The sequence below is a fragment of the Sebastes fasciatus genome, chromosome 12 (assembly GCF_043250625.1).
Source record: "Sebastes fasciatus isolate fSebFas1 chromosome 12, fSebFas1.pri, whole genome shotgun sequence".
NCBI lineage: Eukaryota > Metazoa > Chordata > Actinopteri > Perciformes > Sebastidae > Sebastes > Sebastes fasciatus.
The window spans coordinates 21,773,047-21,791,890 of record NC_133806.1 but is presented as its reverse complement, the minus strand read 5'-3'; the positions used below and the strand labels follow the sequence as shown (position 1 = coordinate 21,791,890).

Here is an 18,844-nt window from a genome sequence, read left to right as displayed (position 1 = left end):
GTTAAAGCTCAATAATCTCATATCATCTGATACATGTTTGTAGAAACACGGACTGACTGAGCTTGTCTTTTTTCTCTAAAGGTATCCAGGTGGATTCAAACAGCTCACAGCGATGCAGCTGCACCAAAAAGACCCAAAAGCTGTAAGTGTCTTCAATCAACCATTTTTTAATATTATTTAGAGAGAATTCTAAAAACTTCCGATATACCACTGCCACATTCCTCACATCATGACTTTTTTATTATACTGTATGTATGATTTAGCCCACATTCTGGGAGATTAGTGTCATTTATTTTGTCTGCTACATGCTGTGAAGAGCAGGTGTTTCGTGGTTTGACATTTATCCCCTTCCTTCATGTGTGCTGCTCGTGCATATTAATGGGAAGTGCAGTGAACGGGGATTAAACAGCAGTGGATTTACACTTGTGATGGTGCGTTCTGAAACTCGGTACAAGAAAGTCAGTTCAAGGATAACTCCTGGGGATTCGGTTGTGTTGCATATTCATGGTTTCAGGGTTAAGGGCTCTTCATTGTGTTACATTCAGAACTTGATGTGACCTACATACGGTACTTGATTTACCACAATCAGTTGCTGTCTGTGTTACAAAATATGGAGGCTTTGTCACAAGAGAGAGAAATGACAGCTCATGAGCCTGAAGGATTAGTCTGGTTATTGTGTGTATTTTTCTTATTGTCAACAAATCCCATGAAAAGACCAAAACCAACAAGAAATTGATCCGCTAAGGAGTATTTTGTGTGTAGCCAAAGCTTGATAATAACCTATTTATGTGTGCTATAGAGCTCTATTAAAGCTATTAATTGACTGGGTGACCTGTTCCTTTATTACGATGAACATGGATACTGTAGTTTATTTTTAAGTCGATCCCCCCATACGCTGTCCTGCTGCCGTAAATACTCACCAGAACACCAAATGTGTATTAATCCACACCTGAAAATAGTCCCTAATAAATGTCCTCCTGTTGGAGTAACAGTGTAGGAAGTTATTTAGCCTTTTTAAAAGATGAAACTATATATTTGTGACCTGTTTTTAAAAATGTACACCTCCGGTATCGATGAATATGCGTCGGGTTTTGTGCCACAGATAATGTCCGGACTGGAACTCAGACGAACACATTGGTGTTTTCATGAGATTTGTTAACATTGAGAAGTATATAATATAACACTCGCCTTATCCTTTAATCTGAAGTAATGTTTTAAAGTGTTGGTGCTATTCAGTTTTATATATCTTTTAATATTTTGATTGACATCTCATAGTGGACCCAGGGTGCTACTTCTGTGGCTCATATCCACCAACACTAGGTGTCTGTTTTTACCCCAGATAAAGATATGGTGGTTGTTTTTAAAAAGGGAGTTAAGACTAGTATTCAGAGGTCAGAATTGGTCAATTTTTTTGAGCAGCAACAGTAAAGGTTGTAGCAGGCAGCCAAAAAACTGCAGTCTGCTCCTTTAGTGCATGCAGGGGTTTGCTGACAGCTGTGAGAGAGTGGGCCCGGCGCAGCAGAGGAGAGGGCGATGATTGCTGACACCTGGAGAGAGAAGAAGTCAGACACATTGCAGGGAGGACTGGCAGGATTTAGAAAGGAGTGTTTGAGCCAAATCTAAACTACAAGCCAAGCAAGCTTGAATCCATTTTGATTCTCAACTTTTTTAAAGTCATAGCAAACTTTTAGTGAATAATGCCTGAGCTGCATCAGATCATTGCTGGTAAACACCAAGAGTGGGTTTGATTGTTTCTTTCTTAACTTTCGGCTCCTGTGATATTTGATTGGAACTGCTCGTAACCAGGAGAATCATATTATTGGATCCTCTTATAGAATCGGTGAATCAGTCTCTTATGGGAATATGTGTCACTAGAAACTGAATTTGAATCATTTACAGTATATTTGAATTTCTCTACTTGAATAATTGCATTAAAACTGATTTGGAGGAGACAGACCGTCCTTTCTGCCACTTTGGATTCGGGATTTAATCAATAAACAAACTATGAAAACATAGGCTACACGGACTGGGAGATCTGTGAATCGGCACTCGATTGCTCTTCCTTCCTCGACAACCGGATGTGTAAACTGAAATTGAATTACATGAACTGAATTTGTATTGTGAGAAATGAATGTGGAAGTACACAGAGTTGAATTTTCAGTGAGGATCAAATACAGTTTCAGAGCAACTGAATTAAATTTCCTAAAATTACATTCATTTTCAAGTTTATTGGAATTCAAATTCAGTTTTTAATGCAATTATCAAGTTGAGCAATTCAAATTTAAATATAAATGATTCAAATTCAGTTTCTTGTGACACATATTTCTGCCCATACTCTCTTGGCTTCTAATGCTCGATACTGCACATATTTACCCCCCTTCCTCCCTCTCTTTAGTACACCTTCCAGTATAGAAATGGTTTAGAGATAGAAACAATTTTGTTAAACGATTAGATTGATTCCTTTTGTCTTGAATTTTGGTTGAAAAGTGTTTTGAAAATGAATGAAATAAGAATTTCATTTGGTATGGTTATTATCTTCTTTATGAATTATCTTTACAATCTTAATTTTATTTTGTAGCGTGGGTTAGAAGGAGAAGTTCGGCCTAAACTGCACCCCTGACATACTAATGACTAATTAATTGTATGTCTGGCCCCCAGTTGTATTATTGTATTACCTTCAGGCCTTAAATCAAGCTACAGGATATGGGTTATGGAAGTCTGACACTTGATGATAAATAAAACTTAAACATAGTGATATTATCACATTATGAGCTCCAATTGTTACGTTTTTAATGTTGTTTTTTAACCCAGCTAATAATGTAGTAAATTGTTATTGGTTCTGAAATTTTATGACATTATTGGTAAGTTATTGCATTATTGACTTTTATTACATGAAGAGCGGAAAAAAATGTTAATGGCAGATATTACATCAACTGTAGTTATTACACAGGGCTGGTCAGAATTACTAAACATGTCAACTGCAACGGCAGAATGAGAGCCATACACAAAGTGTTTCTAGACTTTCTCCATCGTGTGGCTTGTGTAGGCTAATAAAAATACTGTAACCTGGATACAGGTTTACAATCTGTAATTTACAAAACCAGAAGAGCCATTACTCTGCTGTTGGCGCTTTGCTGATGCGGGTTTTAGTCCAGCTGGTGACCACAGACGTGTGTCCTGATGGTGGTTTAGTTAAAATGACATTTGGAGGATTGGCGAGCGAAGAGGGAGAAACAGAATTGGACAGATGAATGATTTGTCAGCACAGCCTCTGTCCAACATCTCTCTCCAATATTTCGGTCCAATGTCTCCGTCCAGTAGCTCCCTCCAAGTCCAATTAACATTGAGAAACATCATTTTGGAAGCAAATGTGAGAAAAACGTGGGAAAATGTATTTTTTTGTTGCTATAGACACCGGTGAGTTGATTATATATCAACCTTTTCAATGTTCTTCTTCTTCTCACCAGATTGTGAAGCTAGCGGTTTACGGCATGCTGCCAAGGAATCTGCAGCGCCGCACCATGATGCAGCGATTACACCTCTTTCCTGATGACGTAAGTCCCGTTCTCCGTTTCGCTCTGAGCTGATGAGTCTTCAGATAGCCACCCTTTTACACCTTAATCATCCAGGCTTATTAAGGATAATCAGAAAGAGTGCCCATTATGAGGAGGGATGCACTGGCATCATTTTGCAGATACTGACACAAAAGAATGAACCAGTTTTAATCATCCTTCATCCAGGTCAACTTTACAATCAATATCAATTAATTACTCTAAAATGAATATGTAGTTAAACATGATTGTTGCCCCCTATGGAGCAGAGTGTTAGTCCTTTTCTTCACCTTTTCTTCACCACAATGTGGATGTAACCTTCAAACCAGTTGCTGTATCCCTTTGTTTGGATTCTTTTGGGGATCATTACAGACTGTTCTGCCCACGTTTGATTGTTTCAACACTTAGCTACCACCATGTGAATATGTTGAATTGATGCAGCGTTCCATTTAACTCTTTTATTAGTCAATATTTTCATACTAAATAGGTAAAATGTTTATGTGAAAGGGGTCTCTCACAGTGACAAACCCACAGAGAATGATCACCCAACTCAATTTGCCTCAGGATGTACGGTGCTTTTTCAGCTTTTTGTCTTGGTTCACTCTCATCCACGTTGTTTTCAGTGGCAGCAGGCAGATGCTTTCAGTGAAATTCAATGTAGACCACCTGCTCAGCATCCAAACAGCAGACGGATGCAGTTAGAGACTAGCAGGTGAACGTAGTGGAGCGTTTAGCAGCTAAAGAGACAGATATGTCCCTCAGAAGTTGGTAGAGATGATACTGTTATGTTTGTATGTTAACCCACTGGTGATTGCTGATTATTGTTCACTCTTCTGAAATAAAAAAGATGGTGGGAAAAAAAAGAAGTTGGTAGAGACCAAAAACGGAGCTAAAAGATTGGACTCGGATAAAACCCAATAAACACGACCCCCCCAAATGAAGCTAATGTCGCTCCATGTCGTCTGGATGTGTAAATAAGCAACTGATAGTCAAGTACTTAGATATTACCATTTAGTTATCAGTGTACATCAACCTGTCTCCTCTTCCTCCTTGATTCAAAAGAGAAAACGTGCATTGCTTCATTGGTGCAGTGATCTGCAGGCATTTGGTCGCATTCAGTTGTGATTTGTTTTAAAAGGATGTTGGCGAGAACCACCAGCGTCGCACATCACAGCTTCCGAAATTAATTGAAACGAAAAAAGTACTCGACAGGCCGTTAATTGACCTGGGCGGCCTGCCCAAATATTAACTGGATGTAATTTTTTATCTTTGCGAGAGAACACTAACATTAATGCCAGGCTTTGGAAGAAAATCAGACCTTTGAGTTTTGACTTGTAATTTAATGCATGAGGTGTTTGGTGTCAGAATTTAGAGTGAGGGAACTCTGATACCTGTCTTTTAAATTGGTCCTGACTTGATATCCACCATCAGAATAAATGTTGTGCAGTATGCATCCCTAATTACGAGCAGATGGGCTTCCTGCATCTTGTGAATGTCTGCAGTCTCCTCTAGAATTCAGAGCAGCTCACTGTAAAAATGTTTTGAGTGTTTTTGAAAGTGGAAATAGTTCCTTCTTCTTTATTTTCACGTTTTTTTTTTTCATGTCACCTTCTTTCAATTCTCCTTCCTGTCTCATCTCCTTCCTTTCTCTTTGAATTCCTTGTTCCCTGCCCACGTGTTATTTTTTTAATCTCAACGTCTCCTCTGTCCACCCCTCACTAGGAGCTGCCAGACGACATCCTAGCCAACCTGACGGAGGAGCTGCCGCAGCCCAGAGAAATCCCCAGGAAGCTCAGCGAATACCCGCAGGAGGAGATAGACGCCTTCCCCAGGCTGTGGACACCGTATGTAGAAAAACACACACACAGTTCCCAAACACACTAATGCCAGCATAAATGCAGACACCTTCTATCTATACACACAATGCACACATAGTTGTCATTGCATATAAATGCTAATTCTAGGGCTGTCAATTGATTGAAATATTTAATCGCGATTAATCACGATTGTCCATAGTCAGTTGCGATTAATTACAAATCTTTTATCTGTTGAAATGTACCTTAAAGGGAGATATATTAAGTATTTAATACTGTTATCAACATGGGAGTCGACAAATATGCTGCATATAGCAAAAAAATATGAAAATATAAAATGCCAAACTGAAAACCTGTCTGAGATAAACACACAAATTTTTTTGTATTTCACATTCAAAAGAAATGCAGGTTTAAAAATCTGATAGCAGATGGTGACGAACCAACCAAATGGTGCACTTGACTTTAGAGGAGAGCTGCAGAAGGAGGCGCGTCACTGACCATTAACCAGCACAGTACAGTCTTTATTTTAATGAGTACGGGGGGGATTGAATACTTGCATATTGCCTTGCCCTGTTCAGACCTCGTCAGCTGTGAACAGTGCAGATACTTTTACACAGTTCTGCTTTATTTTCATGGTTTTACTACACAACATATGTATAAAAATAGATCCATTGAAAAGCTTGCAGACCACTTCAATCATGCAGGAAAAAATAAGATGCAACATTTCATTGTAACTACATACACATGTGGCTGTATGGTGTGAATGGTTGTCAGTATGTGACATGATGCACAGAGTCAAAGGACCCCAAGTTTTCCCCAAGTTGACATTTTTATTTACCGTATATAAAAGGTTTTGCAGCGTTTGCTGTGTTGTGCTTTGGTGGGTACATACTGGAGTGCCTTGTGAGCTTCCCTGAAAAGCTTTGTAAATTAAGGCCATTGTATTTTATGCTTTATTATCAAAACAACATAACACAGAAGTGCAGTTCAATATAACAGACCTTTTATCTTGTGCTCATTATTTGTGTTCAGTTGATTTCCCCAGCCTGGTTGTTTTGCCAAACATTTGAATATAGGGGGAAAGTCAGCTATTTTCCCTCCACTCCCTGTTTGGACATACAAGGTTTCTCTGCGGGGTGTGAGAGAGCATCTGTTATTTGGCATAATCATATTCATGGCTTTTTGAGTAAAGTATTTTCTGGCGGGAGAAGAAGATTAGACTGACATTGTGACCCCGTGGTTTTCTGATCATGATAATATCGTTCCTGTTGCATTTCTCTTCTTTCACCCGTAGTAAACATCATTCTGACAGGTTAACACAGAGCATTCTCTCTTCCACCTGCTCGGCGCTAACGTCCATCAATCCTTCCAGCCATCCGTCTGCTAGCTCTTTTATCCAGGTCAGGGTTGGTCCTCGTCATCCTCAGGAGCAGTGGCTCAACACTCTAGTCCGCTGCTTGTTTTTTTATTTTAACTGCTCAGAGGTTGTGACTGCTGGTGAGCTTGAAAAGAAGATGAAGTAGTAAATAGAAAAAAGGTTTACACCTTGCGGCTCAACTTTTAGCTGCATCACAGTCGTAATATACAGTAGCACCTCCGTTACTGCAGTTAATACACTTTGACTCTCAAGGATGTTGTAAATATTCTACCCAGTATACAACTACCCAGTTAACAAGACTACTGTGAAACACAGTCATGCAACTTTTACGCGTTTCTTTACGTCGTCTGTAATGTGATATACATGCAATTTTGTGGAGTTATTTTTGCATTGTGTTTAAAGCTGCAGTATGCTGCATATGATAAAAAGTTTTTTTATAAAACTGTCACTATATCCTGACAGTAGTGCATGAAATGTGATTTTATGATTGTTGCACATGAGTATCGCAATATTATGTTTTGCGATACTGTATCGATTCTCCAAAACGCTCTATGGATTTTAAATGAACCTCTTAAACATCCGACGGCCCGCCAGTAGACCCGGCCGCTATTCTGTCTTTCGGAGGTTGTAGCGGGCTCAGTTTTAAAGCAAGAGTCAATGTAGTGGCATCATATGAAACTTCAAAACCTGAGGAATCCATTGTACCATGTCATACTTGCATGTCGCAAAGGTGGCTAAATAATGCTTCAAATATTTGTTAAATTTTGGCGAGGAAAAACTGGCATGGCTATTTTCAAAGGGGTCCCTTGACCTCTGACCTCAAGATATGTAAATGAAAATGGGTTCTATGGGTACCCACGAGTCTCCCCTTTACAGACATGCCCACTTTATGATAATCACATGCAGTTTGGGGCAAAAACTTTTTTTTGCATACAGTACACGTGTTATTTTCATCCATTCTAAAAATGATTTATTTGCATAGTTCTGCATACTGGGGTCCCTAAACAGTCTTGGAATTACATACATTGGGTATGACTGTAAAGCTGAGACTCTTGTGGATACAATAAGTCCAATTGCATTTATGTGTAATGATGTTAGTCCCCATAATAGCCATTTCACATAGTAACTTTGTTTTTTACTCAGATTTGATACATACTGTATACTATGACAGTTTTCCTAAAATTAGATTTGAAAAAAATCGCAATATATAGAATCGTTACCCCTGTATCATGATACGTATCGTATCGCCAGATTATTGCCAATACACAGCCCTAAAATTAAGACTGGACAGCTGGTTCTGTTGATTATCCAGAACAACAGGGACATTGAGATCGTTTCTCGAAACGACACTGCTGTAGAATTTTTCTAAATGTGATATTTCAGGGCTGTGAAGCACAAAATTTGATATTTCAGGGGTGGCAGCTCTCAAAACCTGAACAACTGAAACCAAATCTGCATGGCTAGTTACTGCAAGAGGCAATTGAGATAATGTTTTGTTGTACTATGGGTGGACTGACCCTTTAAATACAGTATACAAGCAGTACTTCACTACAATGCTGACACATTTCAATGATTCTGATGTGGTAAACCCTCCACCTGGTACTTCAAACACATTTGAACAACATATAACCCACATTTGGTATTAATATATCAAGTAAATCAGCGTCCATTTCCATTCAGTTACCGTCCTCTGTGCGTTTGTGTGCGTGCCTCATACAGACACGTACAGCATGTCTGCATTACGTTCGGCACTGCTGTCAAAGTGTGTGTGTGCGCGGTGATAAATGAGCCACTTCTTATTGTTTACTGGTCCAATCTCCTCCGCCAATCAGTGCGTGTGCTCAGGCCTGTCGCCGTGTGGTCGCCAAGGTCAAGCTAATCCGGGTTTATTTAAGGGATGGGCCTTAGCCTAGTTAATATTCACTCACACTCATGTCTTATTCATTTTACTGATCAAATATATGTGTGTGTGTGTTGAGGTCATCGAGGGCGATTCAATTGTTACCCTTTATTAAACACATAGTTAATATTCTCTCAGAAAACCTTGGAGCAGCACACACACACACACACACACACACACACACACACGGCGCTCTGACAGAAAACCGACAACATAAACTTACTGCTGTAGTTGATGGCAGAGCTATTACAATTGATAAAATTTTTCTACTTTGTATCAAAACCAATACAGCATGCCCTGATAATATCTGTCTGCTGCAATCTCGGCTCAAAATTAAAGGGGGAAAAAAAACACAAAACGAGGATTCAGTGTCTGGTCTCATTTTGAAAAGAGAAAAAAAACACGATAAGATCTGCGCGGTTTCTCATCTGACACTTTCTTTCCATGTTTTTCCTTGTAATCTGTTCTATTCCCTCCCCATACTAATGTGTTGTGTTGTGTTTTCTTCACAGACCTGAAGACTACAAGATGAAATGAAATCACGGCTGCCTGACGTGACCAAAGCTGAAAAGGTGTTTTTCTTTTCACATTAACACAACACTGAAAGCAACAGCATCCTCCATTGTATGTCTAGTTACGATGCTTAAAATCAAAGCCTTTAATAGGATTTGCTCCGCGATGTTATCGTTTGTAAAACACACACAAAACTGAATTTCTCTGTTCAGATGAATCGTTACAATAAAACAGTCAGATTTTGTGCTTGTGTGTAAATTCAAGAAACAACCCTGGCTTTTTATAACATCCAAAACTGGCATTGACTGGACTTTACGAGTCATAACCTAGATGCCAACATCCTCAACACAAACTCTGTGCTTCTTTATACACAATATACCTCTCGACAGCAGACCTGAATTATCCAGAAACAGCTTGAAATGTGGCTCAGCTCTGATCAGAGAAAATCTAATTCTGTGGGTTTTTTCCTGTGATTATACAACCATGAATGATCCGATCTGGCCCGTAAAGAATGACATCTGTTAGAGCTAGCCTTTGAAAGTTTGTGGGTTCACAGTGAAACCAGTTAATGTGTAGTAACACATTAACTGGTTTCACTGTGAACCCATCAGTTTGGTTTCAGTTGAAAATGTTAAAGGTGCTAAATTTATTATTCAGAGCATTAATATAGCAGCAAACAACTATTTGTTATGTAAAGATATAGAGGAGTAATGTCTCCCCGCGCCACGGAGCTCCGCAGCTGGTTCGTGATCTTCAGCGATAGTTTCTGTGCATGGTCTATTTAATCTAATCTGGCAAGAAAACACATTGATAATCTTCTATAAATGACATATTATATATGAAACGAATTATCTGATTCTGATAAATGATCAAGTATGCATCCCACGCACGCTTTTGACTTCTCTCCTTGATCTTCTCCCGGAGTTTTCATTCTTCTGATTCCCTCCAAGTCCGTCCCCCCCAACCACATTTCAAAATCCATCCAGTATATTTATTAGAAACAGCCTAGCGTCACTGCTTTGTGATCATGGGTTTTATATTATGTACTTATACCACATATTTGTCAGTTGTATCTAAACAGAAAGAGAGGAGCAGACACGCAGAGAGAGAGAGAGTTCTTTAGAATACCGCAGAATCGCTTGTTGAGCAGCGTGGAGAAATGCGCTTCTCACATGAACAGTAAGGCTTCGGCTCATGCAACGATTAACCTAGTGCGGCACTTCCGCGTCCTATATGAACCCGCCATTATATCTGTCATCACTTTCGCTGTGTTAGCGTTGTTAGCACCGTTAGCTGTGAGCCACTGGCTCACTGTCACCACGTTGAGAGGCAATAAAAATGCTCCCAATCCCGTATTTAGCACCTTTAACTTTTGTTCAGGAAATCCTGAGCTTTTTGTCTCGTCAGTGTGTTAGAAATGTCTAGAGATGCACCGATCCAACTTTTTCAGTGCCGATACGATACCTGGGCTTTGGATACCGGCCGATACCGAGTACCGATCCGATACCAGTGTTTAATTAATAAGCTGTATACCTCACTGTGTGGAAGGGACTGTGTCATTCTTTTATGTGTAATGCAACTTCAGGCTGGACTTAAACATTGCTTTCTTAACTTTTTAAAACGAAATGTAACGAATGCATAGATATACATTTGCAGAATTGCATTAAAGTAATAAATCATACACCAGCAACTTGGTAAAAAATCATCAGAATTACCTGGAATTACAAATCAAGTGTAAACCTTTCAAATGCAGCAACAAATTGGTCAAAACTTAAACAGGAATTAAAACTCCAGTGTGTACAGTATATAAACATAGAATGGAACAGAATATATTGTCACTGATACCCGATCCAGCTATTTGTGTCAGTATCGGCCCGATATCCGATCTGATATCGGTGCATCCCTAGAAATGTCCAGAGTGTTGTTAAAGTATAAATCAATTGTTTTTATGTGTTTAATTTAATAAACCTGTTATTGTCAAGTAGTGTTTTTACATAAATGTTGTGAAATCTACTTAGTTTGACCTTTTAATATCATTAAAGTTAAACAAATGACCTAAAACACAAGTTTATAGTCTCATTACAGATTTATTGGTTATAAAAGCAAACAAAATATAAAATAAATAACTTGTACTAAGGGGCGTGGTGGAAGGCATTCCTTGTTAAATCCGTAAAAGTTTGACCGTTTAAATCTCAAACAGACCAGGGCCGGCTCACAGATTAACTTCTACTTACTTTAGTGCTTGTTTTTTCAGACTGCAGTGCAGGAAGGGTAAAGTTTGCACTTGTGGTTCAGTCCTTATCGGTTTCACTGAGAGGCAGCTGATTGTTTTGAGTAATAACTGGATCCAGGTCTCATTCCAGTAAGAGGTTAGAGGTCAACCAGTGAGCAAACGGCTTCCACAGTGAGCAGGCCCGACTTTGCATAAGAACAATAAACAAAACAAACTGGGGCAGCAACACAAGACACAAACAACACACATTTGTCTTTTAAAGTCTGAGTATTAAAACTCAGAACACACCAGAGGCCTGTACTACGAAGTGAGTTCAACAAACCAAGAGTATCTTTGCGTTATCTGGCTTCACTAACCCTGACAACCGCGATCACGCTAAGCGGTCCTACGACGGTAGATATCAACTCGGTAAGTAAACCCAGGGTTTCTCCATCTGGATATGAGCGCGTTCACATAAAAGGGGTTGACGTTTGCAGCATCTGACCAATCACAAACATGGATACGTCTACTGTCAGCAGAGCGAATAGCAAACCATCATACTAGACAAATACGAAGAAGTTAAACACATAATCCAGACTAAAAGTAACAGTTTAAATTAACAAATGCAGGAAGGACAGCTGGCAAAAAAATCGCCAACTGTGTGAATGTGTAAATTAACAGACTTATAATATCACTGCACAGGATTATGACTTAAACTTCTTTGTATTTGTGTAATATTATCTTACGATTCGAGCACCAAGCTTTTATACGACTTGATCTCTTATCTGGAAAAAGGTGTTCAGCATAAGTTACCATGGCGATCTACCTCAGTAAGAAGTGAACCACTGTCGAAGGACTGAAAAGCCAGGGTTAAACCTGAAGTTGGCTCGCTAACCCCAACTCCTGCTTCGTAGTACAGGCCCTCTGGTCCATCTTTGTAGCAACAGAAGGAAAGACTGCAGGACATAATGTGATGGTAGCCAGATTTTCTCGGAATATAAATTACAATTTAAAGAAGTAATATATTTCATTGTGTTCCTTTGTAATATTCATCTTAATTAAAATTTGATGCATATGCTTCTACAGTCAATTTCGGGGGATTAACTCCAACATTAGTTGGTAAAAAGAAGCAACCTCAACACAATACTGTACGGAGAAAATCACCTCAAAAACATTTCAATATTCCTTTACACACTGAAATAAAGACAGCATGGAAGCCGGGGAATCGTGATTCGTCATTATAAAAAGGTAGCCTGTACAAATGTTGCCAGTTCAACATCCTCCGTTTTGAATTGTGAAATAATCTAGCTAGTTACATACAACCAAAACAAGATGCACGTGTCCAGTTACACACTCAATGTTTGGCTCAAAGGAGACATGCAGCTTCACACAAAAAGAAGGGCGTAGTCCTGAAATGAGCTGTGAGATGGGAAGAAACCGGTCTTACCTTTACATTACCACTGGACGATGCTAACATAGATCAGGCACTTTTCGGACCCCCCTTTTACAGAGATATCGTACAAGAGTCCACAGAGCTATTTACATAGTTTCACCAGGTGGAGAAAACCACTGGATACACAGGGAGGGGGGTGGGGGGGCTCTCACCACAGTTTCAGATGGGGGACGATGTGTGCGTGCATATCAGTCTCTGATTTGTTTCCATGTGTGAATATCAGTGCGTGTGTTGTGGCGTGCAGGGCTCAAGCACTTTAGGTGAGTCCATCCTTCCTCTAAAGTCCTCACTCCTCCACGACGGCGACGTCACGTGAAAACCTCCTGGCGACGCCCGGCGACCTCAACTCCGTGTCCTCAGAGTGGGTGGGGCCCGAGCGGTAACCGTGGGGGCCATGAGCCAGTTGTGACGGCGGTTGGGGGTAGTACTGAGGGGGGTAACCACGGTAATAGGGGTCCTGCTCTTCCTCTCCCTCCTCGTCCTCCTCCTCGTCCTCCTCCTCGTCTTGACCTCCTTGGACGTTGTTGTAAGCCCCTGCAGCAGGGTTGTAGGGCGGATTGTAGGGCTGGTAGCCGCCGTGAGGCAGAGGTTGGACTGGGGTGGTGGGAATATTTAGAGTCAGTTTGAGTTAATGTTTAGCGCAGCTAACATAAAACCACCACCATGGGGAACATGGAGCAAAGTTAAGGCTGACTTTGGGACTGGAACCACCATCACTTAATAGCAATAAGGAGGCAGTGTGCTATTAAAAGATTATAAAACAATAGGAGTTGCACAGGCAGATTTGGGACCTACGATAGTCCAAACGTTTTGGTTAATGAGGAAGTGGGTTAATTTAAGAAAAATATGGTTTCTTTTATGTATTGCCCAGATCGGATCATTTTTCCATAAATAAAAAAGATCACATCTGGGCCACGTTAGGGGTTAAAGTTTTGCCCAGTTTACAGTAGATGAGATGTGCAGATAGAGGGGTTGTTCAGTAATGAATGCAGCCAATCGGCATCAAAGCAATTTTTACCGATCCATCAGGCTTTGAAAGATGAGATTATCGTCGAAGAGATTTGAGCTTGAAGCGGAGGCTGCTGCAGCAGAAAACTATTGTGTGCATGAGTTTTTGTTGACAAATGGCACTGAGATCAGTGGTGGTGATCATTGCAGCAGCGTTAACGGGGTTTTTTGTTTGGTCTTGTGGGAAGGTAAGCTAATCTGTTTTTGTCTCCGAGACTGTCAAATGATGAAGCAGCCTGATTTAATGATCCAATTCTATCAAGAAAGTTAACTGACGGTAGAAATGAATCCAGTTTCTATTCATGAACTGGAATCACAGAGCATTGTGTGCATAACGACTGAAAAATCTGGTGCAAATAAGGTTTCTAAAAAGCTACACCAGACTAAAGTGAGGACGCAAAGTTGACTGAAATCTCTTTTTAACTTTAATTGGGCGAATAAAAATGTTCAGGTTGTTAGATTTGTTGCCATCTAAGTGTTGGTTGCAAGAGAAAGATTGTAAAAACCACTGCTGCAGGGATTAGAGGTTAAACACCGGGGTCAGGAGTAATTATCCATCCCAGGAAATACGGAGGCCTTGAAGGATCAATTTCCTCAGTTTTTAGTCTTATGTACAGGGCACAGAGGGAGGAGTGGAGGGAGGAGAGGAGGACGGTTGGAGAATGCTCCTCAGTAGTCATTCCCATAGTCCTGTTGAACTTCAGTCAGAAAGAGGAAAAGAAAGAAAGAGGGAGGGGAAACATTGACAGAGAGAAGATGTTACACCTCATATCAGGAGGAAAACCCAACGAAACCAAAGAGTTAAACCTCCGAAACTGACAGTACTTCCACAGCTGTTCAGTTGTGGTTTAGTGTTGGAATCTGCTTCTCTCTTTAAGAGGAAGAAAATACACACACCCTGAGGAGTTCTTACAAAACATTTAGCTAAAATAAATGTTAAGACATTCAAATAGTGTTTCGAAAGAGGAAAAATGTGTCAGATCTCTATTTCTCTTTCTGTACATCAGAAAGTATGAATAAAGATTTCCAACACAGAAATGCAAGGGTGCAGAGTGCAAGGCGTATACCCAGAAACAACATGCCTTCTGAGTAATACTGAATCAAACACTGAGGACAACCATTTTCACACTATAACTGTAGTATTTTACTACATATTATTCAACATTTCTCATTTGAAGATGGTCAATTCGTTGATTCATAGCATGCACAGTTACACTAAAATATGAATTTAAGTGAATCATATTTTGAGGAATAAGACGTATGATATGAAGGTATTTAATGGTTACTTTTTTTCCAAACATTCAACATACTATATTATGTTTTTCAATTTTTTTTCGACATACTATACTATCACTTTTAAATTTTTTCGACATATTATACTACGACTTTTTATTTTTTCAACATACTATACCATGATTTTGTTTGACCATTTTTAACGTACTATGACTTTAAGATTTTTTTTGACATACTATACTATGACTTTAAGATTTTTTCGACATACTATAATAAGACTTTTTTTTTATTTTTTCAACATACTAAACATACTATATTATGTTTTTCAATTTTTTTTTCGACATACTATATGACTTTTTTTTTGACATACTATACTATGACTTTTTATTTTTTCAACATACTATACAATTAATTTTTCAACAAACTATACTATGACTTTTTTTATTTCTTTGACATTCTATACTATGATTTTTTTTTTTATGTTTTGACATACTATTCTATGACTTTTTTTCAAAAATACTATGCTATGACTTTTTTATTTATTCGACATACTACACTAGGACTTTTTTTCTACATACTAGGACTTTTTTATTTTTTCGACAAACAATACTATGATTTTTTTAAAATTTTTTGACATACTATACTTTGACTTCTTTTCAACATACTATGCTATGACTTTTTTTATTTTTTTCGACACTATACTATGACTTTTATGACATACTACACTATGAATTTTTTTATAAATTTTTTCGACATATTATACTATGACTTTTTTCGACATACTATACTATGACATTTTTATCACTTTTTACAACATACTGTAATACGACTTTTTTCGACATACTATATTGTGACTTTTTGAATTTTTTCGACATACTGTACTGTAACTTTTTTTGATCTTTTCTTCCAAAGGCTTGGCCAGAGCCCCCCATGGGTTGCATTGGAGAAGGCTCCGACACAATCAACGGCAGCGAGGGCTCTAACTTGGCTCGTCTTCACGACATCTCAGAAACATAGCTGCCAGACATTTCTCCTTTCTCGGCTGAGATGGACGTCATAGTGCTGTACACGTGTCTTTCAGTTTAATTAGAGGCATTCATTTTTAAGGATACTGTTATTCTACAATGTTGTTGTTTGTATTGTTATGGAATAAAAATATTTCCAAAGGTTTTGGTGTGTTTTATGCATGTTTGTAATAACAAGCGGTAACAAACACTAAAAAACGAATATACTATACTGTCTTTTTTCGACTTATTATATAAGACTTTATTCCTTTTTTTATGATTTTTCCGACATAGTATACTATCGAGTTTTTATGATTTTTTTCGATGTACTATACTGTGACTTTATTTGACATACTATGACTTTTTTTTCCGTTATACTATACTATGACTTTTTCGCCACTTTAGTTCAACATACTATAGTATGAGTTTTTCAATTTACTATACTATGAATATTTTCGATATAAAAAAATAGTTATGACTAAAAAGTTATAGTATAGTATATAGAAATAAAAGTGATAAAAAACTTCATAGTATAGTATGTCAAAAAAAGTCATGGTATAGTATGTCGAAAAATGTGGTTAACAAGTCAAAGTATAGTAAATCGAAAAAAGTGGTATAAAAGACATAGTATAGTGTGTCGAAAAAAGTTGTAAAAAAAAGTCATAGTATATTATGTCCAAAAAAGACAGTGTAGTTTGTTGAAAAAAGTCGTATTACAGTATGTCGAAAAAAGTGATAAAAATGTCATGGTATAGTATGTTGAAAAAAGTGGTAAAAAAAAGTCAGTATGTTATGTTGAAAAGTGATAAAAATGTTATAGAATAGTATATAAAAAACTAAACAATGACTTTTTGACATTTTTCAACATACTATACTGACTTTTCATATTTGTCATTACACTGCACTATGACATTTTTATTAAATTTGTTGACATACTATACTATGAGTTATTTTTTACTTTTTTTTTACATACTATACAATATTTTTTTTTAATGATTTTTGTGACATACTATACAATGACTTGTATGATTTTTTTCAACATACTATACTTTGACTGGTTTTGACTATTTTTGACATACTACACAACGACTTTATTTTTATGGTTTACCACACTATCACATTTTCACAACATGTTTTATGTTATATCATACTATGACTTCTTTATGACTACTTATATTCCTTAACATGGGTTTGGGTAAGTCGGAAAACTACTAGTAAACTGATCTATCCCTTTAAAAGTCTCAAAGACAATACCAAATTTAAGGACAAAATCTAGCTGTGAAAGGAACAATACTACTCCACATACTGTATTTTCCTTTCAAGTGGTCAGGGAGGCCACATTTAATCCTTGCATGGTTGAGAATAACAGGCAAGACTCTTCCAAGTCATAAAACAAAAAAACATTTGACTGGATCTATAAAATAAATCTCTGATGGATGAAGTAATGTCTCATCCATCAGCTACTTTTAGCAGATGATGTTTCATTAAGTCAACCCATCAGAAGCTGTTAGATGTGTAATATCCTTGCTTAGATAGCCAAGACAGTGGACCCATAAAGGTCCTCATCACTATGAATGTTCCAAGACGTCCAGTGTGTGTGTGTGTGTGTGTGTGTGTGTGTGTGTGTCTGAATGTGAGTCTAACAGCATATTTTATTACATCTCAATGTAGACAAATAGCTTAGGTCAGTGACACAGTTAACTCTTAATCCATCAGTGTGGACATGAATGTACAGACTTCACAGTGGAACAACCATAAAAGCCAGATCACTCTCCAATTCTCTGAGAGCTTTATGAGAACAATAACTATCTCACAGCCGGCTGTCACTGTGAAAACAATATTTCAGTGTTTTATACTTGTAAAAGATGGTTTATTAGTTGGAAAGACTGGGCAGGGTTAGACTGGCTCATCTTTTTATGTCAATAAAAATATAACAATAAAACAGATATGTCTAAATTAATACTAGTAACACTGATGGTTGCTCTGAACAAGTCTTTTCAATGTGTAAAATAATGGAATAAAGTTAATGCTCAGTTGCAAAAGGACAAATCGGGACAAATAAATCTAAATAAAGAGCAACAAATGTTGTAAAAGTCTGAGTATTTGTGGTTTTGACTACTTTTGGTGAAATATTCCAGTCAAAATGTTATTTTTGTTTCAATTGAAAGAACCTGACCTACTATATACATGTATGCTTTTGTGTTCATTTGTCTACAGCAGTGGTTACTAAACTTTTTCTGTCATGGCCCCTTTTCGAAACTGAAAAAAATCTATATTATGACAAAATTACCAAGAACACATTTTCGGTAATTTCTGTATAGAAATTCCTTCAACGGTATGCTGAAGGCATGCTCATAGGAACAGTTATAATTGTTAAAAATACTGTGCTGTAACAAACACCTGAAATATCCTCATATCTGCTCACAATTACATTATAGTTTTTTTTATAATTTATTAAATGAATGTATACTGCTTATAAATGCTAAATAAGGGGAGTTAAAGTAAAGTGTTAGCAATGCTTAAATAGCAGCTGAATGATGTTTACCTCCGACGTTGTACCCCATACAGGAGTTCTGGTCACAGTATCCTGGCGGGCCTGCTGTTCCTGTGGTACCTGGATTCCCCGACCTCCCCGGTGTTCCCGGGTTACCAGGCCGACCAGGGGGGCCCTGGCTGCCTGTCCGTCCTTCACCTGGCAGGCCTGAGGATGGAGGATAGTTTGTGTTAAAGATGGGTGAATACATTAAGTCAGTCATCAATAAAACTTCGTTAAAACGA

General features: G+C 38.1%; 2 protein-coding genes across 6 annotated transcripts in view; one reads left to right on the top strand and one right to left on the bottom strand.

Moving 5' to 3' along the window:
• Positions 1-18,844, top strand: part of mrpl13 (mitochondrial ribosomal protein L13) — a 25,063-nt gene extending 6,219 nt beyond the window's left edge. For 2 of the 4 annotated variants that reach the window (XM_074654179.1, XM_074654176.1), the window contains exons 4-8: positions 82-142; positions 3,468-3,554; positions 5,274-5,395; positions 9,156-9,215; positions 15,975-16,111. In XM_074654179.1, coding sequence (XP_074510280.1) covers positions 82-142; positions 3,468-3,554; positions 5,274-5,395; positions 9,156-9,180 — 295 coding nt within the window. In that variant the 3' untranslated portion in view covers positions 9,181-9,215; positions 15,975-16,111. Of the gene's footprint in view, positions 1-81; positions 143-3,467; positions 3,555-5,273; positions 5,396-9,155; positions 11,138-15,974; positions 16,112-18,634 lie in introns of those variants that run through there. The other 2 variants (XM_074654178.1, XM_074654177.1) reach the window with 2 other exon arrangements.
• The window catches only part of col14a1a (collagen, type XIV, alpha 1a), a 152,782-nt gene continuing 145,161 nt past the window's right edge, over positions 11,224-18,844 (bottom strand). The window contains exons 47-48 of one of the 2 annotated variants that reach the window (XM_074654161.1): positions 18,612-18,767; positions 11,224-14,527 (exon numbers count right to left, since the gene is read on the bottom strand). In XM_074654161.1, coding sequence (XP_074510262.1) covers positions 14,499-14,527; positions 18,612-18,767 — 185 coding nt within the window. In that variant the 3' untranslated portion in view covers positions 11,224-14,498. The remainder of the gene's footprint in view (positions 14,528-18,611; positions 18,768-18,844) is intronic. The other variant, XM_074654162.1, reaches the window with a different exon arrangement.